The 27,743-nt window shown below is 37.8% G+C and overlaps 1 protein-coding gene across 5 annotated transcripts in view; it reads right to left on the bottom strand.

Moving 5' to 3' along the window:
• Positions 1–27,743, bottom strand: part of LOC131072799 (uncharacterized) — a 276,797-nt gene that overhangs the window by 140,744 nt on the left and 108,310 nt on the right. For all 5 annotated transcript variants that reach the window (XM_058009068.2, XM_058009060.2, XM_058009093.1 and 2 more), the window contains exon 5: positions 22,653–22,706. In XM_058009068.2, the coding sequence (XP_057865051.2) occupies positions 22,653–22,706 (54 nt within the window). The remainder of the gene's footprint in view (positions 1–22,652; positions 22,707–27,743) is intronic.

Genomic DNA, 27,743 nt, shown 5'->3' with positions numbered 1-27,743 from the left:
TCCTATTTCTGAGTTTCCTCTCTCTGGTGTCCAGAATAGCCTCAGGTACTAACACGAGCTTCCCCTCCTCATCCAAAGGAGGTAAATCTGCAGAAGGTACTACACTCTGACCAATAGCTTTCTTAAGCCTAGACACATGAAATACATTGTGTACTCGACTGCCCTCTGGAAGCTCAAGCTCATAGGCGACTTCGCCCACTCTGCGAATCACCCTGTAGGGACCATAAAATCTAGGCTTCAGCTTCTCTGCCCCGCTCCTCTTGAGAGATGACTGCCTATATGGCTGTAGCCTCAAGTATACCATATCCCCTACCTCGAAACTGCGCTCTACCCTGTGTTGATCAGCATACAACTTTTGTTGACTCTGAGCTTGCTGTATGTTCTCCTTGAGCACTCTCAGGATATCCTAACTATCCTGCAATAAGTCTTTGGCTTTGGGCACCCTGCTGTCCCCCAAAACCAGATCCATGAAGCTTGGTGCTTCATAACCATAAAGTGCCATGAAGGGTGTCATCCTGATGGACATATGATATGTACTGTTGTAACAGTATTCTCCCATATGCAACCATCTAACCCAAGCCCTCTGTTGTGTAGTCACATAGTTCCTCAAATATCCCTCCACCCATTTATTCACAATCTCCGTCTGCCCATCTGTTTGCTGATGATAACTAGTGCTGGGTGTAAGATCTGTGCCACACAACCTAAACAACTCTTGCCAGAAAATACTCATAAATTTACTATCCCGATCACTGACAATGAATCTAGGTAGCCCATGTAACCTGAATATCTCTCTAAAGAAAAGATCTGCCACCTGTGCTGATGTGTAAGTGGACGGAATAGCAAAGAAGTGAGCGAACTTCGTTAAGCGGTCTACCACCACATAGATGCAATCCCTCCCTTGCACTCGTGGCAACCCAGTGATAAAGTCCATTGAAATACTTTCCCATTTCCTATCTGGGATGGGCAAGGACTGTAGTAAACCCACAGGGAACGTGTGCTCTCCCTTATTCTGCTGGCAAACTGCACACTCCCTGACATACCTTTGAACATCATCCTTGAGCCCTCTCCATGAGAATCGCTCTCGGATCTGCCTATAGGTCTTGAAGACCCCCGGATGCCCAGCTGTAGGTGCATCATGAAATGCCCTAAGTATCGCTTCTCTCAACTGTGATGACGGAATCAAGTAAACTCTGTCCTGAAATCTGATCAATTCATCTATCACCTCATAGCGACCATCCTGCGTAGTACCTGAAATCAAACCAAACGCCCAAGTATCCCCGACATACTCTGCTATAATCTTATCCCTCCAATCTCCTGTAATCTCTGCAAGAGCACAAATGTGAGGTCTTCTAGATAAGGCATCAGCTACTACATTCCTCTTCCCTTTGACAAACTCAATGTCGAAGTCATAAGCTTGCAATTTAGTGACCCACTTCTACTGTCTGTCATTCAGGTCTCGCTGGCTCATGAAATACTTTATGCTATTGTGATCCGTCTTGATCACAAACTTCCCTCCAACCAAGTAGGATCGGAATTTGGCCAAGGCATGCATGATGGCCAACATCTCACGATCATAAATAGAATAGCTCCTCTCCACACCTCGGAGCTTCCTACTCTCAAAAGCAATGGGGTGCTTCTCCTGCATCAATACTGCTCCAATCCCATCACCCGATGCATCACAATGAAGCTCAAAGGGCTTCGTGAAGTCTGGTAGAGCTAGAATTGGACACGAAGACATCACCTGCTTGAAATGCTCAAAACACCTCTGTGCTGCCTCTGTCCACATGAAGGCCCCCTTCTTAGTAAGATCTGTCAAGGGAGCAGCTGTCTGAGAAAACCCCTTAACAAATCTCCTATAAAAACCACATAAGCCAAAGAACCCCTTAAGCTGAGTAAGGTTCGTAGGTGTGGCCCAATCAACAATAGCTCTAATCTTTTCAGGATCCACCCGAACTCCCTTTGCACTGATAATATGACCAAGGTACAAAAGCTCTGTCATCCCGAACTCACACTTAGACTCCTTGGCATACAGGGACTCTCTCTCCAAAATAGATAGCACCTCCTCAAGATGCTGTAAATGCTCCCCCCATGTCTTGCTAAAGACCAAAATATCATCAAAGAAAATCAAAACGTATCTCCTCAATTGCCCCCTAAACACCTGGTTCATGCAACTCTGAAAAGTAGCAGGAGCATTGGTTAGCCCAAATGGCATAACCAGAAACTCAAAATGACCATAGTGACACCGAAAAGCTGTTTTCTCAATGTCCTCTGCCCTCATACTGATCTGATGATACCCTGATCTCAAATCTATCTTTGTGAAGACACATGCCCCATGTAGCTCATCTATTAGCTCATCTATCCGCGGAATGGGGTACCTATTCTTAATGGTTTTTTTGTTCAAGGCCCTGTAGTCAATGCACATGCGCATTGTTCCATCCTTCTTAACCAAGACAACTGCAGAAGCAAAGGGGCTTTTGCTGGGCCTGATGTGCCCCATTTCCAACAACTCCTTAATTGCCTTCTCTATCTCATCCTTATGTTTCTTAGGATGACGATAGGGAGTGATCATCACTAGTTTGGCTCCCTCCTCGAGCTCAATAACATGCTCTGCACCCCTGTTAGGAGGAACCCCGTGAGGAATATCACTGAATACCTTGGCATGCCTGTCAAGAATCTCCTGTATATCTGGTGGATGACTCTTCACCCGAGGCTTCGGTGAAGTTGGCATAACTAAGCACTCTGTTGCCCACTCTATGTCATTATGTCGAAAAAGTCTCTCCATTCTCTTCAAAGAGACTACCCTGCAACTCCCATCTGAAAGTCCCCTGAGAACAACAGTCCTACCCTCATGCTGAAACCTCATTTCCAACTTCGCTAGGTTGAAAGTGAACTCAACCAGCGATGCCATCCATATCATACCGAGGATGACGTCGTAATCTCCCATGTCCACAACGTAGAAATCATCCTCCAACTCATAGCCATCTCCAAATCTAATGTGAAGATTTGAAACCTTCTGAGTACATAATAGCTTTTGGCCATTCGCCACCATGACCCTAAAACCATCATGCTCCTCTGTCTGTAAACCTCTCCTGGCTACCAACTGTGTATCTATAAAGTTATGTGTAGCCCCAGTGTCAATGAGAGATATCACTTTCTGCCCCTGGATAGTACCCCTGACCTTAAATGTGATTGCCTTTTGGGCCCTTGTCAAGCGTGCCAACGATCTATCATCCTTAGGAATGCTGCTCTCCTCTATCGTGTTACCCTCATCTGAATCGGAGTGCTGATCCTCCCCCTCTGACTCTGACTCCTCTGCTGAAAAATACTCCATTTGATTTGCCTTAGCCTTGAGAGGGCATTTATGAGATAAGTCCCAAGACTCTCTACACTGGAAGCACCGTTTCTTCTTTCGAAGTTCATTCAAGGTTTCACTGTCTAGTCCTTTTGATCCTTCTTTGGGTTTGTTATACTCTTTCTGAAATGGTTTTTTGTCTTTGTCCTTGCGGTAGGAAGAATCTGTTGAATGGTATTTTCTTTTGTATACCGAAGGGGCTAAATCTCGTGCCTTTTTAGTTGCTTCTGCTAAGGTGAGTGGATCATGTCCCTTCACCCAACCACGTAATGGATCAGCAAGCCCATCACAAAATAACACCACCAATCTCCTAGGGGAGATATCAGTAACAAGTACAGACAAACGCTGAAACTCGGCGATGTAAACATCCACTGAACATGACTATTTTAACTGTGCTAGCTCCTTGAAATGTAACTCGGGATCCCTAGTGTCAAATCTCTCAATCAATCTTTCTGTGAATTCCTCATAGGATGTAATCTGATTATGCCCAGAGTCACCATGCCATGATGCCACCATTCATGCGCAACACCGTCCAAATGCATAGCCGCATACTTGATAGCCTCATCCTCAGGCATAGGATTTAGCTGCAAGTATGTATCTACCTTTTGCACCCAAGCTCGTGCAGTCATCTTCCCTGAAGCATCATAATAAGGCAAGGAAAGTTTTCCAACTTTCTTCCTTAGCTCAAAATTCTGATTCCTCCCTCCTGCTCCAGGCATATGTCTCATCCTCAAGTCCATATAATCTCTGAGGGAAATATCTGCCTGAAACTCGGGTCCACTGGCCTCCCAGTCCCTCCTGAACTGACCCTATAACTCAGTAATCTGCGGTTCGTTCACTGGTTGAACCGGATCCCTAGGTGGAAAGGTGGGTAGAAGAGGTCTCGAGCTCGCTGTTCGAGCTGGGTGTGCAATGTGTCTAAAGTTATCCGCCTCAATCCCATTGTTGCCATGTCCATTATTACCATTAATGTTATTCTCAGGGCCATTGTTGTTGCCTCGGCCTCCATTATTATCATTGCCCCTATTGTTATCGTTTCCCCCATTGTTATTGTTTCCATTGTTGGCCTCACCTAGATTAATATTAACGCCCATCTGTCTAGCCATAAGCTGCAACATCATGTCCATTCGCCTATTCTGCTCCTGCTGCATACGCTGCCCTTGCTCTAACGTACCCAACAACTGTCTGAACATTACCTCCCCCTAATCTGAAACAATATTCCTCTCATCTCGGTCACCCATACTGCTGTCCTGATCGAAGAATATTTCCTCTATGTCTGTATGACTGGATTCTATGTCCACCTACACGGATGAACTAGACTGCTCACTCTGACTATCCAGATTTCTATTTTGTCTGGCCCTGGTATTGCGAAAATTATAATGCCCCTGTCGCATGCTCAATCATACATTCTGGACCTATTTTATTTCTGCAATATGTTTTGGTGAAAATTTCCCACAAGATGGCAGAATCTTCTGCTCTGATACCACTGTAATGGACACCCTAGAATGCCCAAAAACTAACCCCACTGCTGATAGGAATTTAGTCAAAGAGTTTGCAGCCAACTCCTTATTCCTCCGTTTAATGTTTCAATGTTTTTTTTGTTTTTAAGTCTTTGCATAGGTATGAAACCACATAACATGAACTAAAAAAAATCTACAATAATAGGCAAGCTGGAAATTGGACTACTGCTGTTATAATATTATTTCCAGAATTAACAAAAATCAAATACATAGCAGGTTATTTTCAACTCACTAAATACTCCAGCATTTTGACATAATGTTCCAACCAAAATTTCTAATTCTGCTGCTACAGTAACATGAATAGTGCCAGGTGAATAGTGTCGCGTGAATAGTGCCAGGTGAATAGTACCCGCGTGAATAGTGTTGTGTGAATAGTACCCACGTGAATAGTGTCGCATGAATAGTACTCGCGTGAATAGTGTCGCGGCCTGTAGCTGGAAATACAACCAAATAATGCTGCTGCTTGTAGCTGGAAAAACACCCAATCTGCCTGTAAATGAAGCTGATAGCAAAGGATTCCAAAGGCCAAACCCCAAGGGAATGACGTCTAGAATGTCACAAGAGAGGATAGACGTCCTCTAATGCCAAGAACGGATCTGCAACTCACACACCAAATTCTTCTCATATTCCACATGCCCAATGAAGCCACAAAAGCTCCCTTTTATTCTTTCTCCAAGGGCGACCCAACTCACTCAAGCAATGTGGGATAAAACATGTTCAATATAAAACATATTAAAATATTCACTTATGTCTCCCTTGGTTGCCCCTTTGATTTACACATATCTCCATAAAATAAATATTAAAGTAACACTTTAATATTTTACAATTAAGTTAAATGTTACTTTAATAAAACTTCAGGCATTAAAATATATTAGCAATCGGACTCCGAATAGCGTGAGTGATAGCTCGTCGGAAAGCTCTTGCCAAGGAGTATCAAATCCAATCACCAAAACTAGCCCCCGTTGTGTCCTGCTGACTTACTAAAAATAGTAAGTATGCCTGAAACTAAGTAAATCAACTTCGTTTTGGCCCAAACTGGAAATGACTAGGCCAAAACACTCCAGGATCCCTTTAAACCCTTCGTTAGCCCTCGGGACCATGTAGAGCTAGGCTAACGCACATATACTTGGTCAATCTGCTAGAGTGGGGACATTACATTGCTCCTAACTTCTACCCACTATTTGCTCAGAATCAGTGACAAACTATAAGGGCCCACATTTTATATTGAATAATCATCACTGGTAGAATCCATACCTCTAGCTTGAGTCATCAACTTTAACTTCATGGTGACATAATGTGTATCATTCGAATGATATTACATTCTATTACCAAATTATGTGTTCACTGTGATTATCCATGCCTTCTGTTATGAATTGTTACAATTTTCTACTTGTAAGCTCTGAAATTTGAGGGAAAAAATTCTACAGTGTGTGGGGTGTTCCCCACTCTATTCTTACAGGTAAATTCTCTACTCTTTTTCCCAGAAGAAATTAGAAACAGGTTTACACAGTTTCAATTTATGATATATTACAAGAAATACACTACAGCTGAAATTTGAGGGAATAAATCTTACAGTGTGTGGGGTGTTCCCCACTCTATTCTTACAGGTAAATTCTCTACTTTTTTTCCCAGAAGAAATTAGAAACAGGTTTACACAGTTTCAATTTATAAAATATTACAAGAAATACACTACAGAATATGAAAGACTTGATAATTTTGCATACATAATTAAAGAAAAAAAGCTGAAAATGAAATTCGTTGCAGAAAATAAGGACAAATTTTGTAACACCAATAGAACAATTATCAGGTCCAAAAGAAAGCCCTAAGAAACAAAATGTTGTGACTTTCAATTGTACAATCCATTCACACAAATCCTTTATTTAAGAATTTGCTGCCGCAATTTCTATGCTTAATTGCTGTCACAGGGTTCACTATGTTTCAACCATAAAGTTTGAAATCTAGTGAACTTAAAAAAATGATTTCAATTCGACCTAAAATTCATATGGAAAATTATTTCAAGAGCACGTGAGCACATCAAGTGTGCATCTGATAAATGGAAATCAAAGGCCTTTATGTTTTATATTAACAAGGACACACTTGATACAGAGGATTCAAAGCAAGAAGATCAACATTCAAAAAGTCATATTGTAAGGTGCAAGTCTGATCATGAAGCATGTGCCTAGCAAAACAAGTTCAAATGAGTAAAGCCTAGGCCAAAGGCGCACACCTAAGAGGTGCAAATCAAAAATTCAAACCACACATTCAGGTGCCCATGTGACGGAAAAGTGCACACTCAACAAAGGATGTGGCATTCAGTTCCAAAACGTAAGTTCACAGTGCATAGATGCAGGCCATGACAAAGGGGATTTCCAAATTCAAAATTCTATGAAAGGCACTTATGTGACATTAATGTGTGAGACTTGATAAAGAAAATTCAAGTGATCAAATATTTTCCAAGGACTTTTTGTTGGTGTGCACTTGATGAACAAGAGCACACTTCATAAAAGAAATTAAAAAGCAAAAGTGAGCACCTCATCAAAGAGAATTTTAGTTTCAATTGAAGATACAATGGTCCATATATATGCATGCACTTGGAGTGCTGGCACATGCCTCAACGTCAAAAAACTGGCAGTTCTAAAAAATATAAACACCAATGCATCAAGGTGCACCTATACAGTGCACAGGGTGTTAAACACAGATGAACTATGATCAGTCATCAACAAATTCAAAGTAGAAGCAGTACTAGGGTTGTTTTGAAAGGATGTTTCATTAGAGAATTTGTCCATCACAAGAGTGTTAGAGGATTCAAGGTTTTGTTAGACACTAAGGAGATTTCAGAACAATTGTGCAGCAGGCTGTGAAAGAGATCCCAAAACTGTAATGTCCCTACCAGTTAGGGATCACTGTCCTGCAAAACAAATTGTTAGAACATAAAATATACATCAATTTGTAACTAAATCAATTTGCAATTTAACTTAAAATTACTTAATTAACACTAATCACAATTCTCATCTATGAAAAGGATACGAATGCCATACAAAGGTATGTCCTTAGGCAGTTGTGAGGCTTGCTTTCTTGGAACCCCTCTTGGTTCCAAGCCATCCAGGAAAACGAAGGAGAATTCAATTCCTATCTTGGATGTAATCCAAGCCATCCAGGAACCAAGGTTTTAATTTGATTCCTGTCTTGAGTGTAATTTCTTACACCCAAGCCATCCAGGAAATCGAAGGTTAATTCGATCTCTGTCTTGAGTGTAATTTCTTCACCCAAGCCATCCAAGGCAGACCATAAGTCAATTCCTTGCCAAGTCCATTAGAGGGGACCGGCCAGATCTGTCTCTTCTTGGGTGAACTTGTCAACCAAGCCATTCATATATGCATATAGATCATCAGTATAAATGTAGTGGACACCCTAGAATGCCCAAAAACTAACCCCACTGCTGATAGGAATTTAGTCAAACAGTTTGCAGCCAACTCCTTATTCCTCCGTTTAATGTTTCAATGTTTTTTTTTGTTTTTAAGTCTTTGCACAGGTATGAAACCACATAACATGAACTAAAAAGAATTTACAATAATAGGCAAGCTGGAAATTGAACTACTGCTATTATAATATTATTTCCAGAATTAACAAAAATCAAATACATAGCAGGTTATTTTCAACTCACTAAATACTCCAGCATTTTGACATAATGTTCCAACCAAAGTTTCTAATTCTACTGCTACAGTAACATGAATAGTGCTGCATGAATAGTGCCAGGTGAATAGTGTCACGTGAATAGTGCCAGATGAATAGTACCCGCAGGAATAGTGCCGCGTGAATAGTACCCACGTGAATAGTGTCGCGTGAATAGTACCCGCATGAATAGTGTCGCGGCCTGTAGCTGGAAATACAACCAAATAATGTTGCTGCTTGTAGCTGGAAAAGCACCCAATCTGCCTGTAAATGAAGCTGATAGCAAAGGATTCCAAAGGCCAAACCCCAAGGGAATGACGTCTAGAATGTCACAAGAGAGGGTAGACGTCCTCTAATGCCAAGAACGGATCTGCAACTCACACACCAAATTCTTCTCATATTCCACCTGCCCAATGAAGCCACAAAAGCTCCCTTTTATTCTTTCTCCAAGGGGCGACCCAACTCACTCAAGCAATGTGAGATAAAACATGTTCAATATAAAACATATTAAAATATTCACTTATGTCTCCCTTGGTTGCCCCTTTGATTTACACATATCTCCATAAAATAAATATTAAAGTAACACTTTAATATTTTACAATTAAATTAAATGTTACTTTAATAAAACTTCAGGCATTAAAATATATTAGCAATCGGACTCCGAATAGCGTGAGTGATAGCTCGTCAGAAAGCTCTCGCTAAGGAGTATCAAATCCAATCACCAAAACTAGCCCCCGTTGTGTCCTGCTGACTTACTAAAAATAGTAAATATGTCTAAAACTAAGTAAATCAACTTCGTTTTGGCCCAAACTGGAAATGACTAGGCCAAAACACTCCAGGATCCCTTTAAACCCTTCGTTAGCCCTCGGGACCAAGTAGAGCTAGGCTAACGCACATATACTTGGTCAATCTGCTAGAGTGGGGACATTACAATAAATATATATATATATATATATACTGCCAACCAGGGATTCGCGTATCCCTCCATTAGGCTTAAGGGAGTTTCCCCCCTATGGTCTCCATTATTTAATCATATTTATATTGCATTTGACAATTTTATTATTATTTTCCATTTCATAATTCACATTATTAACATATATTCTTAACTATTCATTAATACGTATTTGTTAACATATATTTCAAATATGCCTTACTGTCATTACATTGTTATTAATTTCCTTTATCAAATCTGTATTAACATGTTCATTCCCTAATGTGTCAATTTGGATATTGTATTCATTAATAAAGTAAATAGCATTAACATGTTGATTACCTATGTTCCTTGATATTAACACATTACTTATATTCATTAATAAATAAAGTAAATAGTAATAGCATACTAATTCCTATATTCCTTTTACATATATTAACATATTAATATACATTACGTGAATCACATAAACATATAAAACACGTACCGGTTTTGTACGCAGCAAAATCTCTCCCTTTGCTTTCCACCGCCCTTCTCCCTTCCACCGCCCTTCTCCCTTCCACATGTTACTTGTATCCCATGAGGAGTTGTACCCCTTCACGGTTCCCTTCCGCATGAAGGGGTGCGGCGGTGATCACAGCCCAGGCTGTGATTACCGTCGCACCTCTTGTGCGGAGGTAATCGGGCCGGCGGGCGGGGGGGCACTAAATGCATTATGTTTTACATATGTATAATTTTATTTGCTTTTGTTTATTTAATTTCATTTAGTTTTAAAAGAATTATTAAATATTAAATAAATCACACTTGTCTTTCTTTATTATATACATATTTTTAATGTATTAAGTATTGATTGACATTTATTATATATTAAATATATTTCCTTTATTAATTTAATCATTTATTCATTTAGAACCTTATTTAATTAATCTATATATATATTGACATTATTTAAATAATTTTACATTACGTGATACCTTAGGGGTTATCACAAAAACAGTAGTATAGAATTTTGCTCAGATAGGGATAAATAGATGCAAGGGTTTCAAAAAACTTTGGGTTCTAGCTAAGGTTTGACACAAAGGACTGATGGAAGAAATTATTGTTTAGATTTAAGGAAGAATTGCTGAAATACTAGAGTTTTTGATATCTTTGTGGATTCATCATGGGCAGAAAGCTTCATCATAATCAATCAAATCCACCTATCCAAAACTTTATTCTTGACTTGCTTTGGTTTTTTCCATCACCATTTTCAAGGCTATCAGCATATTTTGAAATTTATTAGTTTTAGCCAAAGATATTTATAGCCCATTTTATTTTTGGCTTTCCTCTAGTTTTATGATTATCTACCTATAGCCTGGACTCAACTTGTTGGTTGAAAATTTTGTACACTTAGGGGAAATATACAAAATTGTGGTTTCAACCACAGCACACGAGTAAAAACTCTCCTAATTAAGGGAAGGCTCCCCCTATCTAACTAAAACTGAAATAAAAATAGGATGGGACAGCAGTCTTCCTTCTTTCTTCAAGAAAGACAATATCCTTTTCTCTTCACAGAAAAGGATAGCGATTGAATATGAACAGCAGTAATTACTTTCAAGTGAAATGAGAGAAAGGAAATGAAGTTTCCTGAAAGCGCAAAGACTTCCGTCACTTCCTTCGGGACGGGACAGCAATATCAAGCTCAAAGACTTGACTATTGGAAGTCTTATCTACCCTTTGCTATACTAAAATTTACAATGAATAAAAGATAACAGCTCAAAGACTGGAATAATCTATTCTTTCAACATAAAGACAAGAAATAATGCGAGCTCAAAGACTTGCTGCTATTTCTTATCAAACAATAATTTTCCTCAAGAATGGACGCAAGCTCAAAGACTTGCTGTTCCTTCAAGAGAGTTTCCTATTCTAATTAATCTTCTCTACTTGCAGCTCAAAGACTTCAAATCAGATTGGACTAAGCTCCTTTAGAAACACTTTGCATAGAAGAAATAAAAAGATTCAAACTCAAACATGTAGCTCAAAGACTCAAAACTTGAGTAATCCTTCTTTATTATTCTTCCAAAACCTTCAATTCACATTCATAAGCTCAAAGACTTCTTGCTGTAAATTTGGCAGAGTTTTTGCTTGCTTTCCAAAAAGATAAAAATTACAATGGACCTCTCAAGTATTTATAGAATAGGAGCCTTGAGAAAAAGGTGGGAGGATCCTAACTAACTTGAGAGATTCTCTCAACCACCAAGACTTATTCAATAAATAACTGAGACTTCATTAACTAACTAAGAGTTACTCTAACTAACTACAGTCCTAATCGGACACAACTTGTTGTTAACTTACATGTAATTACAAAAGTACAAGTAATGTGTAACTTGCATTTTACATAAACTACTTTTACATGTATCTTGTTAAAACAAAATTACAACTAAGAAATTACAAAAAGAGAGAAGATTCAACTAAGTGCTGAAAAACACTTAAGTTGAATTTTGTGAAGACATGAATCCTTGAAACTTCAGGATGCTTGCTTGTAGTTCCTCGGGATTCGGTTCATGAGTGTTCTTAGCAACTACCATAGTCTTCACAATAGTGTCGTGGCAGCGGAGAAGCGCGGAATTGTCTTTATCCAAGATGGACTGAATCTCATGCAAGAAGGCTTGGTGTTTCATCAATGTTTGAATTGAAACTGCTGAGAATTGTTCACTTCTCCATTCACTGTGAATCCTCATCTGTAAATCTGCAAGAACCTCTTCTTCTGGAATTAGCTCTCCATCCTGACTTACTATGTTGCAAGAGACCCTTTCACAATGTGAAACAATACCTTGATAAATTTCATCCCGGAATTTCCTTGCATCGCTGATCTCTTCGATGAGGGATTTAAGAACAAGAGTTTTATTTTCCATGAGTTCCTCGAATTCCAAGTACATGACCCTAGAAGAAATGATGGCGTGATCCTGCAGGATATTGAGCTGTTGTTGGGGCATGGTACGCCAGATTGCCAGACTTTTCTCAACACTTTCCAGATTCTTTTTGAAAGTGTTAGAAGTCTGATCCAATTTCTCCTCAATGGTTTCCAGCTTAGACATTATTTGAAAAATGTCTTTTATAACTTGCACGCATTGATCATGAAGCTGATCAACCCAGGAATCCAGTGCTTGTACTTTCTGAGCAGCTCTTTCCACTCCACGAATCGATTCTTGGGAACCAGAAGAACCAATAGAGTTACTCCCTTCGGCAGCAGGTTTTGTGATTTTATGGATGGCTGTCATGAGCTGTCGATTTTCTTCTTCTAGCTTGTTTTTCTTAGCAAGAAGATCGTCACATCTTTGCACTAGTGAAGCAACAGAAAACTGGGCATCATGTTTAATAACCTCATGTGTTTGCTTGCCCAATTCTACCTTTGTAACCCTATAATCAGCAGCTGACATTTCCTCAAGTGGTTTATCCGCAATAGGTTCCACAATTTCAGCTACCTTCATCTTGTTGCTATCAACAGTTACCCTGGAAATAGTCTTCGCCTTCTTAGCAACTTTGGATCTGGACTGTTTGAGTTGCTGGTAGTCGAAGGCATCAGGTGAGATCTCTTGCTTCTTTCTTTTCGGGGTGAAAGAACTAAGCCATGGAGGCAAAGTCATCAACTCACTTCCTGTAGCAGCTGTAGGCAAAGGAGAAGCAGTTTCTGTTTGAATCACTGTGGTCAACCTGGGAGGAATATCTGTTTGAATAGCAACTATGTTTTGCTCAGTTACCAACGGACATGAAGATTGCCTCATGAATTCTTCAAAACCAGAAGTGGAAGTGTCAATTTCTGATAACTGAATGCAAATGGGAATATCTTCAGGAACTTTCAACATACTTTATCGCTGTTGATCAGGAGAAGGCTCGTATGCTGAAATTGGAACTGCATTCTGAGGAGACTCATCAATGAGCAAATCAGGAGGAGAAAGAGGCGTCTCAATGGAAATTGGAGGAATGACCTCGTGAGGCGTGTCTAGAACTGGAGACCTAGGCGCATCATCAGATTGCTGCCCCTCTTCTGGATTATCCAGATCAACCACCTGAACATGGAACCGCGATTTCTCCTTCCCACGAGTAGTTGTTTCTTCAGGTGGAAGCACTACTGCACGACTAACTCGTAATTTGATCCTTGTGCTTGAAGATGAAGCACCCTCCTTATTATCAATCTGGATCTCAGACTTCCGTCCAAGAGGCCTTGTAGAATCATCTTCCTTCCCAACCTTGATTTTGATAAGTCTAACAGCATTGCTTTTCAACCATGCGTTAGTGTTGGCCAAGATGGGCTGAAATCTGTCAAGAATGGAGACGCACTCTTTATGTGACCATTGAATCAAAGGAAGTGGAGCTTCCTCAACCCTCCGTGAAATGTATTCAGTATCAAGTATACGCCCGTCATCAATCATCCCTTGTGGGATATCTGCCAAGTTCAAGTCAAAAATTTGCTCAACAGTGAGCCTGCAGTAATCCATCTTCAGGACTTCAGCTTCTGTGCGGAGATCTGCCCAGATGTCTTCAATGCGATGAACATGTACAAAGGATTTCTTGATCTTTTCCTTCATACCTCTATAATCAAAATCAGCCCTAGGTTTGAACCTCTTAAGCTTGATTTCCTGCAATTCAACCTCCATGGCCTTAGCCTTCACAGATGTGACAAGGGAGTATCGACCAATTTTCAAAGGATTTGTGCTGGAGATTCCCATTCCGACCTTGTGTCTAGCAGACTGGAGAGTATGAACAGCCATAATCTGTCTTCCCAACTCCATAAGAATTATCCTATCGGTCGGGTATCTTGGAAGCATGTATGGTTGTCCATCATAGCACCCAATCCTCATGTAGGTGAAGGTGGGAAATTGCAGGAATAAGCAGCCATACTCAGATACCTTGACCCATGCTTCATCTGACACTCGTTTATTTCGGAGATCCATGTCAAACTGACACATAAAATATCCAAAGAATGCGTCTTGGACTCTTCTGAAATGTAGTCTGCTAGGTTTCAAGGGCAGCTGGTCATAATATTCCCAAACTGGTATGAGCGAGCGATCACCCTTGGTAGAAAGACCTGGAAAGTGTCTAAGTGATGCTGCTAAATATACCAAATAAGAATTCATAAAGAAGGTCATAGTGGTAGGAACTGCTGCAAGTTGTTCGCACAAAGCATCGCTGATGATTTCACCCCATGAAATGTGATGCGACTGCCGTATGAACATGATGAATTGATACATCCATGGCTCAAAGACATTAGAGTGCTCAAGGCCTATCATTCTGCTGAGAAGAGTGATGGTGTCTCCTATCTCCCACTTGAAATCACAACGGTACAACTTTGCCCATCTTGAGAAGGAAGGACGTGGCTCATGAATCCACTTATTGATGTGGCGCTTGCAATCTTTTTCTCTTTTCACATAATACTCTGCTGCACTTTCTTTGGTGATTTCCATATAAACAGGTGCAGGAGGTATTTTGAAGACCTTCTCGATCGTATCCGCATCAAGACGAATTATGGCTTCACCATCATCATTTTTTATGACTCTTGACTCTTTGTCAAAATGATGGGCGCATGCAAGAATAAATTCAGGTTCTAGGGCAGCCACTGGGAAAGAAGACGCATGATGGATATGGCTGTCCAACAGCCGCTGCAAGTTGTTATCCTGTGGATCTTCTACCCTGTGAATGAATTCCGCCATATCAACGTGCCCTATTTCTGTATCCCTGATACGATCCAATGGAGAAGATACCTGGGAAGGTGCAATCTCATTCTGGTATTTGTCATATTTGTATTTCATTTTCTTTGGAGTTGGCGATGCCGGCAAATCTGACATTGATTGCGAACCTGGAATGCTGTGATGAAGACTTAAAAGGGTTAAGGCCACATCATAATCAGCTGCAAATATCATTTTTTCTTTTTTCAAATGGGTAAAACTTTGATCTCTGAATTTCACGGTTTTGTGAGAAGAAGAGGGAAGACATGTAGAAATGGGAAAATCTTGACTTTGACCAATTTCGGATCTTGGGGGAATTTTCGTAAGTATACAAGTTGGAAAGTACATACATGCAATCGGGATTTTAAAACCCGAATACAAGTATACTTGTAAATTCGAAAATGGAGAAACGGATGGAAAATGGGGTTTTGACTTGCGGGAAATGATGGAAATGAAAAGTGCGAATATGGGGAACGTGGATGGATAGAAATGGGAATATCCGGGATAGTCATTTTCATGAAAATGGGAAGATCTTTTCAACATGTAATCCGGTTTTCAAAATCCGAATTTGCAAGAGAGAGGTATTTCACATTTTTCAAGCTTGGAAATTTAACCAAAAATGATTAATTTTCTCAACCGTAAGGGAAGAACAAGAATTTCCAGCGAACTTGCAATCGAGATTAAAAATCTCGAATACAAGTTAAGATGGAATTTCGAGAAGAATAGTGCAATTTAACAATTGCATTTTAGAGGGAAGATTTGTTTCATGAAAACCAATTTTAAGGGAAGAACAACACATGCGAAGAACGTAACAAGAAACGAAAAATGAAGAAGACATGAAAATAATAAAAAGAAGAGAAGAAAGGAAGAACATACCTTGATTGGAAAATCAAAATGCTTCTCCAACAATGCAATACTTCTTGAGATGAAGAAGCAAAACTGAACTATTAAACCCTTATCACGTTTTTGTGAAAATGCCCCCAAAAATGGCAGCAATCTTAAACTTGCAAGAGTAAAATGCCAATGAAAGTGTTCCTTCCGGGTTTGTTGAAGCAAAACGATCAAGGTATTTGCTGGAATAATAACACCAAAGGTGTTTGAAGAGATATTAATGCCAAAGGATTAAACACGCAGCCAAGAGAGAGTCACGTTTTTGTTAAAACGTGGCATTTATCGCATATTGCACATTCAATGCACCATTAAATGGTGCGAAACCTTTCTTACCCTCCAGGCCTTAGGAAGAAAGGCCAAAACGATTTAGGAGTGTGGGCAACATTGAAGATTTAACCGCTCAAATCGTGGCATTCACGAGGCACGTTTAAAAAAAAAACGCAGTTGCTGTTTCTTAGGGTAAAAACCAGCGGATTTGTCTTTGAAATGGCATGATAGATGTCAAAAAATGCAAGAAGATAGGATGCAAACTCAAAACGCCCCCATCATCCAACGATTCATCCACGAATTTCGCCTTGAAAAAGTCCAAAATCGCTTCATTCTTGCATTTCGGGTTTTGAAAAATGAATGACAAGTTCGATTTTCTTCAAAAGGAAGCAAATCGGGTTTTAAACATAAAATGACAAGTTCGATTTTCTCCTTTTTCCTTTTCATGCTCAAAATCGGGTTTTAAATATAAAACAACAAGTTTAAAATTTCACTTTTTCACTCATTAAGCCAAAATCGGGTTTTTTTGGACAAATGACAAGTTTAAAAATTGTCAAAAATGAACTTTATGCTAAAATCGGGTTTTGAAAGACAAACTGCAAGTTTAAAATTCCTTGTAAGGGGGAAATAAAATCCCTACAACAAGTATTAAACACTTGCACACATGTAATGGGGATTTAAAATCCCTATTACATGTAAAACCCATTAAAGTAGGGGTTTTTTGGACAAACTGCATGTTTACTTGCAGTTGAGCTAAAAAACCCCTATTTTAACTAAAAATGACCAAAAAACAATAAAAAGATAAAAACATTAAATGGGAAACTTAAAATAAATTACAAGTGACATATTTGAAATAAAAAAATGCACATGTAAGTGATCAAAAATTCCCCTACAAAGACCACAACAATGAATATCATTAAAACTTGCAGTTTGAAGAAAATTCTCCACCTGCAGTCTGGGTTTTAAAACCCGAATTTGAAGGAAAGGCATAGCAAACGAACTCAGAATTAGACGAAATTCGAAACGTAGTTCGAGAACGGACTGAGGATTAAGCCAGTCCAAGGATTAGTCATAATTCTGCCTCGGGAAGCGTGCCATAGAGTAATAATTTTTATTTTTTCATAAAAATTTCCTCGTAGTGGTCCTTCATTTTTGGAAACAAAAATGAGGACAATACAACTATTATTCAATCATCTATACTTAGAAATCTTACCATGCAGAGATGTGAGCTTTAAGTGTTAATTTGTAATAATTCCTATCATCAATCTAATTGGCAATTGCATGGTTTTAGATCAAGTTTTAGTAGATAGGATATTTTGCAATAAAACTTGCATTCCATGCACACAATTTGTTCCTAGAGTACATGTAAATTAGCTTGTTATTTATTTTCATGCAAAGTTTTGTAACCTTATATATAAGTTCCATTAGTACTTAGATTGGGAATGGTAATTTTGATGTCTACTTGTTTCGAAAATTGTTATTCATTGAGTGTTTGATTTTGTTAATCCAGAATTCATTATCCATTTAATAGAATTCAGTAGGCCTAATTTGCTTCTAATTTACTATTGAATTGTTATGTGTTGTGTTATTGTATTTCATGAGCAGAATATTACTTAGCAATCACTAAAAGCTTTGTATTGTAGCAGGCATTAGGTTAGTTGTAGCTTTAAATGCAACTGTCATGTTTAGCTTAGAACATCCTTTGTATCATTTAAACCTATTCAATCCTTGTGTACTTTCACTACTCAATCTCTACTTTTAGCAAAATAGCATAAACATGTAGTAATCATAGGGTTTTCTCAGTTAAAAAGCATAAAAATCATTTGCCTTGAGTTGAAGAGCATAAAAAGCTAAGTGAATCCAAAAGATACATAGTTAATTTTATTCAGAATGAGTGTGCAACACCCTAGAAAATATTGTATAGAATGTAAATTGCAAATACATATTGTGCAGATTAGGTTAGTATTTTGTTTACATGTAGCTTTCCATTCTAATTTGATGAGAGGTTCTACCACACATCGGTTTCATTTTGTGTCACAATGGAAGGTGTAAAACAAAATGCTAATATAAATCAATCATTGGACCTCCTTTACTCTACTTAGACTATAAATTAATGATGTTGAATGTCTTAAGCTCATTTGGCTCTGCAAGGAAAGACTTGCTAGTGTGACAATCCTTCTAGCCATGCCATAACATCTCGTGGTTCTCACACCACATGCCTAATTCCTTCCAAATTTTATTTTCATTTATTTTTGGTGTCTACTTCTATGGTGAAGTATGCTTACTTTCTTTTTTCCCTACAAGCCTACTTTTGTTGTCTCCCTTTGGTTTCAAACCTACAAAAGATTCCCTTACATTTGCACTTGAGATTTCCTTCAATCTTCAATGCATAGTGATAGGAAATCCCTATTGTTTCAATATCCAAATGCAATCACTATTTGAATATTGCAATCAACGTTTTTGAAATACTGAAGGACCCAATTTTAATTATTGTCCTTGATGCCAAGCTTTGTGAGCAACAAATTGGTAGAATTGGTGTACTATTGTACCAATTGGTTTTTATTCTATTGGACGACTTGCCAATGAATGAATTAATTTTATATTTGTCCTTAAGAAACAATTCTTCTTTGATGGTTTTATGTAATTCTCTATAGGAAGGATTAACTTTCATCACATCATCAAAGTGGAGCTCCCTCAATTTCTCCTTGGCTAGTTGGGTACCCTTCCAATATTGTTGAGCATAGGGTTTAAGTTTTAAGAGAGAGATTGTGATTTTCTCCAAACCTATGTGATTATTTATGAAGAAATACTTTTCAAATACACAATCACATTGCCAACATCTACATCATTTCCTCAATGGTGGGGATGTCAAAAATTATCACTCTTCAATACCCACCTACAATCATGTGTTTGTGAAGAAAGATAATCCAACAAATCTCTTTTCTTCAACCCAAGTTTCTAATAATTTGTTTGCATTTAATGGTAGATGCTGAAGTGATTAGGCTTTCATAACATAGATCGAAATTAAACAAGTAGCTCAAAGAACAATACATTAGTTGAGAAATTTGGTGTATTATAAGCAGCAAATGAACAAACTCAAATGAAACAAGATTGGTAATTACTAGATATTTGAAAAAAAAAAAGATTTTTATTTCAACTGAGAACTTGTAAAAAATGGACAAACTCCACAAAAGAGACTTACACCTTCACCTCTGCTTACCCATTTTGAATTCAATTAGTACCTAGATTTATAATACAAAATAATAAATTAGGCTTGGTAAAAACAAACGTCACCCCAAATGGTAGTGACCCATGTCCATATTGGGAGGTGAAGAGGACAATCAAACAAGGATAAACTTATTAGAAAAAACAATTTTTTTGTTTAAGCTATTTAATTTTGGTACCCAACTTGCTGACGTCACAACTCCGAGCCCAATTCTTGAAATTTAAAGTTTGTATATGCAGTGGAAAGCTTATGTTGTGAACTAAACAATTTGGGTTGGGCCATAGCATAAACAATTTCCAATGATCACAGTGCCAAATTACACTCTAAAGGGCCTCAAAAATTAGAATTTTACAAAAGTTCAAAATTCTACCCAAATCTACCACTTGGATGCTAGAGATGTTTCACGGATCAAGTGGATTAACTTGAGTATAGGAATAGAACTGAGGGTGGACATATTCTCTTGACCAAAGAGAAAGGAATAAGCAATCATAAAATTGGACAAGCATTGCAAGGGATTAATTATTAATGGGATAAATAGAGCATGTACAAGAATTAATTTGATTATAATATGGTTGATGAAAGACTACAAATTCTTGTTTTAAGATATAGTTTTGAATTAGTTGCAAATATAATAAAATGTTAATAATTCAAAAGGTATAAGGTCAAAACAAATACCACTATGCCTAGAAGCACCTCTTGATGGATTAGAAAAATGATGAAATGTATAGTACCTTTGCCAAGCCAACAAGAGATAAATACAACCTCGGGCACTTTGGGAAGATCTTTTTAAGTCGTAGAAGGTTTTCCTAACCATAGTTTAGAAATTTGCAAAAAAACTCACAAACTTGTGAGTTCTTGTAAAACAAATCCCTAGCCGAGTTATTCATGAGTAAACTTGGCTGCAATGTTTTCCAATTTCTCAATGAATCACGCAGAAGTAAACTAACCAAATCCCATGAGTTCAACAAAACAAGTACCTATTGATGCAAAAATAAAAAGGTCCACAACCAAAAATTCATCAAAATATAGTCATTTTCAACAATTTTTATTTTATCTCCCACTCCAAACATGCTGACGAGATCATCAAAAACTACTAGAGTTTGAAGGTTAATAAAGTGACCCAGAAAGCCTTAATTTGAGTGTTTCACTCCTCAATTCTACCTTGGATCATGACAAGGAATGCACTAGGGGTGCTACTCTCAAACAACATTGTGGTCTCTACACCCACACCCCCATGAAGGGCACTACCCCTTGACTCCACTAGAGACTATATACACAAGCCCCTGCTCTAGTTTCAAAACGAGAAAAATAAAATTTGTTTTGAACCCATATTCTCCATGAATAAAACTTGTAAAAGTAATAATATGGATTTTCATTAATAATCATATGACATTATGATGTGCATTGAATTCATTTTTTTATTTATAAATGAAGGGAAAACTACTTATTACTTCTGTAAATTCAGTTTAATGTGAGTTTTTAAAGATTATATTACAAATCTGTTTATTTTTATTTTTTTTAAATTTGCTAAGTTTTTGCCAAGTCACAGAGTTCAAGTCAAATTTGGGTTTACCAAGTTTTGCCAGGTCACGAATTTTCGAACCATGTTCCTCACCACTAAGAAGACATTTATGATCTAAAATCTGTGTATAACATAATTCTATATTATATGTCTGCAGCACAATTAAATTGTTGATTATAATCAATATCCAAAATTCCAGACTTACGTAATGCATTAGGGTACCAATCTATCATAAATGTAGGAACTGGCCTAAGTTATTTGGTTAAGAATCCAAAAGAAACATCTTTTATACTGACCCACTAGTGGATTTTTCCTATTCACAAGATCAAGAAAGAGATAAGATGGAGACTTGCAAATCAAGAAACTATAGAGATGTCTTGACATCCTGTGCATTCTAGATTATGATTAATCCGACGTTTGTTCAACATTCATACTTAATGAAAATTTAATTCCTCAAGAGTATTTTGGTTTGGCATGGACTTATTGCTCTAGGATGACTAGGGCAGCATGTTAAGCAATCAAGAATTCTGCAGTAGTTTGAATATAACATTAATTGACCTGCCCACTAATAAGTAAATCAAAGTCATTGCTATGTATGAAGGTGATGGATGAAGAGAATCTCAACAATACTAGATGTGGGGGGAGATTAAAGAATTGGGTCTATTTATGGATGGCATGGCCACCAAGGTTTGAGTTATTGAAAAATAAAAACTTGCATTCAGACAGTTTGTGCACAAGGCACATCATGAGTTGGAGGACAAGCAGGCACGAACAGGTGCAGAGAAATAGAGAGCTGATGACCAAGAGGCTTTGTCACAAGAATGACACTTCAGCATCTAGCATGGTGGTTCGCAACCACAGTGAGTTCTACTGGGATAGCCAACATATGTGGTAGTTTCAAAGGACAACAGCTACCACTCTAACTGAAACCTTACAGGTTAAAGTCACATAGGGTTGAGGCATGGAGGGCTTGGCAATGCAGGCACAAAAGGTGGCAGATCAGACATACACAACACAGCACAAGTGTGGCGAAGCAGATTCAGCAGTGACTACACAGTGGTAGCAATGTCTAAATATGAAGCACTAATGTCCAAGGGGATGACTCAAGCGCTAGAACAGATGAGCCAAAATCTTTGACAAGAATTGGATCAAACCAACAGTTATATGGGAGATCATAAGGCCATTTTTTCTCTGTTGCCTGTTGGCTAGGTAATGACTCTTTGCAGCACATATTATTGAAATACTTGTTTATTGCATAGTTGATAGGCTTGTAGGTTTTTAGATTAATTGGAATCATGCAGCCACTGAGACATAAGAAGAGTAAGGGATTATGGCATTAGCATCGTAGTATTTTTTGAGAGATTGTACCTTTTTTCTTTAAAATGAGGATCCCATTATAGAACCCTCTTTTGTCTCTCAAAAAATGGCATATTTTTACTTATTAAAAGAAATCAATTTAGAGCCCCAATTCCCTTTCAAATAATGATGATACAATCTGCCAACTCTTTGAGGCAAAACAAACTATTACCATATTTCAAATTTTCATCAACCTGAAAAAAGTATTACCGTTGACTCAAAACGAAGATGTCGCCACTTAGAAGCAATTTTTTCATAAACATCCTGCAAGAGAATTAAAGAAAAGCAATTTAAAAGAGATATATGTGGATAAAGACAAACCAAGCAAGGTTGTAAAGTTTAGAAAGATAGAAACAGTAGTAATTGATGGAAGTTCACTAGCTAACCAGTTTGTTAGTCAACATCAATATACTTCTTGGTGGAAAACTAACCAAGAATATGAATATTTGCAGACATCTCTAATAACCTTTCTATTTTCTTGTGTGAGATTAGCACTATAAGTACTAAATTTTGGTTCACGAAATAATTGAAAATTTATATTTGAAATTAATTACAAACTAATTATTCCTTACAAGTAAATTCATTCAATAATATGTAGCATAAGAATCTATGCATCAATGATTCCAACAAATCAAATAATATTCAAAGACAACAATGGACATTATTAGCTCATTCATTTTCTGTATTACACGATTAAATGATACAATTTTGAACATGTATCTCTTTCTTGTTTCTACCCATCTCACTATTCATTGACTTGAAGAGGCCTCTCCAACCCATAATTTGTCTTCATTCAACATCAATGACATTTTTTTATGAAGACAAATATGTATATTGATAATAATTAGACCTATAATTTTACAAAAGACCAGCACCTTGTACAAGCTATAATAGCCAAAGCACAGTCTTACAATAGCACCAAAAAAACTGTTTTATCAAACAGTATAAATATAATTTACATTTAGCATGCGAGTAATACAAAACAGTACTTACAAAAGTATCCAGTGAACAAATATATAAGATATTTGACAAAAAAAAATTAGAGCTTCATCAATGTAGGGATGACAAGAGAGCATAGAGAACTCCTTAAGAGTAATCAGGAGCCCTTTCTGGAAAGAACAATTGAGTTTGAATTTCCTCTTATATTTACTGTAAAATGTAGAAGTAGCATCCAAATGGATTAACTAGTATCTTTGTCCAAGAAGATAAATCAGGTTATATCCTACTTAATGTCAAGATTAGATGTGTCATTCACGTAAATCTCAAGTTTTGATTAAATATATAGACAATAAATAATGTATGATGATCTCCAAACATCATGGAGTGGGTAAAATGAGAAGTCCATATGAAAGTGGGGGCATTATTTATTCCGCAAAATGCTTGGGATATTGTTTAAAAAACCATTGAATAGGAAGGTCACATTAAATAAGTCAAAATTGGGAGTTATAAATAATCTCCTCAATTTGGATATTTTGACAAAGCATTGAATACCCTCATGAGGCATCTAGATTTGAGAATATGGTCAATGTGATGGTTATAAATGAAACTATGATATGTAAAAGTGTAAGAAGTGTATCAGATGTAAATGAAGTTACTTTCTACTCCAGTTTGCTTGACCATGACTATGGGGCATTGGATTTTTGCTATGATTTATGGATTTAGAATATCACTTGGTAGTTTCTTGTATCTGATACTTATATATAATGGTATAGAGTTTTGTAAGTTTTTTGTGCAGATACTCTTATGTTGTCAAATTGCTGACAATCAAAGGGGTAAGTAGATTGTATCAGTATACACTTTTATTGTGACTAATACAAGCTTAGGTCTCTTTGGTGGTGGAAGTTTTTCCTTCAAGAATTTATCCACATATATTTATTGTTCATACTGATTTATATGTTTATGTTTGCTTCTCTATTATTTCATTAACAATATACAATTTAGCAGATATTTGATTTAATTGAAACAATTAATTATTAACATTATCAAACTAGATTAGCAAATAGTGAAAGAGCAAAGATTTGTGAATGGCAAGGGTGGGCAGAGAACAAACCCTAAAAACCCTAGTCTCGAAAAAAGGAAGGAGACTATCGAAATTGATTTATCAAACTATGTAGACCAAGACATCTTCACCTTCCATCATATGGCAATCATTGGGCAAATACTGGGGGAAATCAAACAAAGGAAAGAATAAGGACATGGGCGAAAAACAAATGGCCAATAGTGAATGAAATATACTTTATGCAACAGCAATTCTTCATGGTGGATTTTGGAAATGAGAACAAAAGAAACAAGGCATTGGAAAATGGTCCATGGCGATACAATGACTCATATGTTTTTACCCAAAAGTGGGTTCCCCACTTTGATCCCAGTGCAATGGACCCTATAACCAAAACTGTTGTGCCTTGCACACACTCCCTGTTGCCGACAGGGACCCCCTTTCTTGGTTTGCCTCGTCGAGGCCATGAGTAGGATTTTGTTAAGACTTTGGTTTAACAAAGAGAGAGAAAGAGAGAGAGAGACTTGATTCCCAAAACGCAGTGAGAGTTAGGCATGAGCATGCCTGTAGTATTGATCCAAGAGTTCAAATGTTGCCGCAAAGGGCCTCGCCTTCAGATAATTAAAAAAAAACCCACATCTGGCCTTACCAAGCAAACTTGGAACATTTCTCTTCCTACCCCTGCTTTGCAAAGCTCAGAGTTGTTCTGGGATGATCAAATTTTAAGAAAGCACAAAGCAAAATTTTAGCTTTCTCTGAGCAAAAAAAAAATTAAGTTTGGGCAGTAAAGAGTCGCTTTTGCTATTTGCACCTGCAAACCCCTTCATAAATACCGAATGCTTAGTGTTAAAGGGTGAAGACAAGAGATAAGTTCAAAAAACATTATTTCGCCTTCTAAAAGCGATGAAAATACCGAACTAGCCCCCCCACCAAACGTTTAGTGTTGAAAGCTAAGGCAAATTTAAGCTCGGCGTGTTTTTGTTAATAACGTGTTTTCTTTGCCCTCATGCCGAAGGGAATGCCAACGTAATGCTTGGGTTAAGACGCATTGAATAAAATAGAGTTCGAGCTTTTCAGATTAAAATGCAAGCTTTCAATAAGTTCGCCAGTGCTCTTGATATCGCCAAAAAAAATACCGAAATTCAGAGGTTAAAACAAACAATGGTGATCCTTGTTTTTAAATCGCTTTGTCATTCCGCCTAAGGAAAATGTAATGTCCCCTTCTCCGCAGTCATTAGTTTTGTTAGTCGTTAGCCTATTTCGGAGGCCCATAGGCTAGTCGGGGGAAGAAATTAGGGTTTCCTATTTTCTAGGAGGATTCTTTGTTGTTTTCAGGAGGTATATGTGGGAGTTTGATAGTTTGGATTCTGGATGCCTTCTGGGTTTTCAGAAAGCTTCAGGATGGTTTGACATGCATCTGCATCGGGTGACTTTTTCTAGACTTGCTATTTTTAGTAAGTGTGATGGCTGCTCAGAATGTGGTCAAAATCACTTTGGAAACACTTAATATTTTTTACTATTTTTAGCAGTATGCTATTTTTAGTAAGTACTACTTTTAGCAGGATGTCAGCAGGCTTGTTCAGATGGCTATTTCCGATAGGTCAGTTTGAGCAGTTGGTCTTCCAGCATTTTTTGGTGCTATTCTTGGCAAGGATTCTGCAGCTCAGCTCAGTGGCTATTTTTGGCAGTATTATTTTGGCAGGATCATGTATTCAATCAGATGACTACTTTTAGCAGTTCAGTTCAGAGCCCCAACTCAGTTCAGTTTTGGTGATTTCCAGCACTTCAGTCTCCGGCTCAATTTGGCAATAATCAATATTCGAGGAGAAGGTATTTTTAATATATTAATACCTTAGGCATCAGGTATTAATATTTGATTATTTTATGGATGGACGACTTAGGAAGGGAGAAAATATTAATTTTATCCTAAGTCTATCTGGGTGAAATTTGCATATGACTTCAAGGGGGTCGTCATGGTGTTAATAATTAAGATATAACTCAAGGCAAATGGGGCGATTTTCTAAGTATATTGCCTTAGTAATATTTTTTATTTGGAAGTCATATTTGGGCACCCACTTTACACTTTACTTTATGACACTTATATTTACTAAAAAGGGCGATTTTGGGTGAATGTGAATTGGGCAAACTTGTGCAAGGAAATGAAATGAAATGCAATGCTAAATGTGGATGAAATGGAATGGCATTTGGTTTTGGCGTATTTGGAGTGCATTTGAATTTGAATTTGGCTGGCAAAAAGTTATAAATAAGTGACTTGGGCTCTCATTTTGGTATATCAGACAATTTACATTGTTATGTTGTCGGATTGACTCCAGACAATCTTCGAGGGTGAATACCTCCTAGGGCTCTTGACAGACTTCGAGTGTGAGATATCACTCCTAGCTGTGATTGGATCTTCTGAATGTGTTTCGATTTTAGTGTTGCTGGTTTTTGGTGTGGCTGTAGCACGTTTTAGTTCATAACTCTCAGTTCGTGTGTCAGACCATTCTGGGTAGTGGCTCGTTCTCTTCCTATGCCACAGGCAATCAAGTCTGTAAGTTTGTAGAGCTTAATGTTGAGTATTTAATTCTTAAATGCAAATCGTACTTTCCTAGTTGTACTATGTTGGGCTGCCTGGGAATGCGTGCATAAATTCATTTGGGGGTTTTGGGTGCAATTTGTTGGTTCTAATCTCATCGCCTATATTGTATCTCTCATTTGCATCCATGTGAGGGTCATTTCGTTGAGTGTGAATAGAGTTATGAGTGTGAGTAGAGTTACGAGCATTTTTGTGACTTTCTAGGCTGCTGGTCTGTGTGTTTCCAGCGCATGGGTTGCATATCAAAATCTGAAATATTGTTAATTTGGAGTGTTTCCTTGTGTGGAGTTGGTTTTAGAGTGTGTGGGTTCTTTGGAGTGTGTTTAGAGATAATTTGAGTGTGTAGGGAGTGATTTAGAAGTGTTTGTGAGGATTTTAATGTTGTTGGTCTGTATTTCCAGCCTGCTGTTCATTCATATCAGATTTAGTTTTGGGGGGTTGAAGTTGTTTTTCAGGTGTGAGTCTATGGGTCTGGTGTGAAGGGTCTTGGTAGTAAGTTGTAGCTGTTAGTTTGGGTTTTGGCATTTGAATATCCATGATGAATCATATTGTAATGCTTGTTAGTAGTACTAACAACAATTTATTTGAACTCTCTTAGTCCCACTGCATAAGTGGAAGAGGTTGGCCTTGCCGCCTAGTTTGGACAATGATTCTAGTAATTTTGTAATCCATGTTTGCATTGTAAAGCTGATTAGTAGTACTAACAGCT

Source organism: Cryptomeria japonica, chromosome 9 (genome assembly GCF_030272615.1).
Source record: "Cryptomeria japonica chromosome 9, Sugi_1.0, whole genome shotgun sequence".
NCBI lineage: Eukaryota > Viridiplantae > Streptophyta > Pinopsida > Cupressales > Cupressaceae > Cryptomeria > Cryptomeria japonica.
This window is presented reverse-complemented; position numbering and strand designations above follow the sequence as displayed.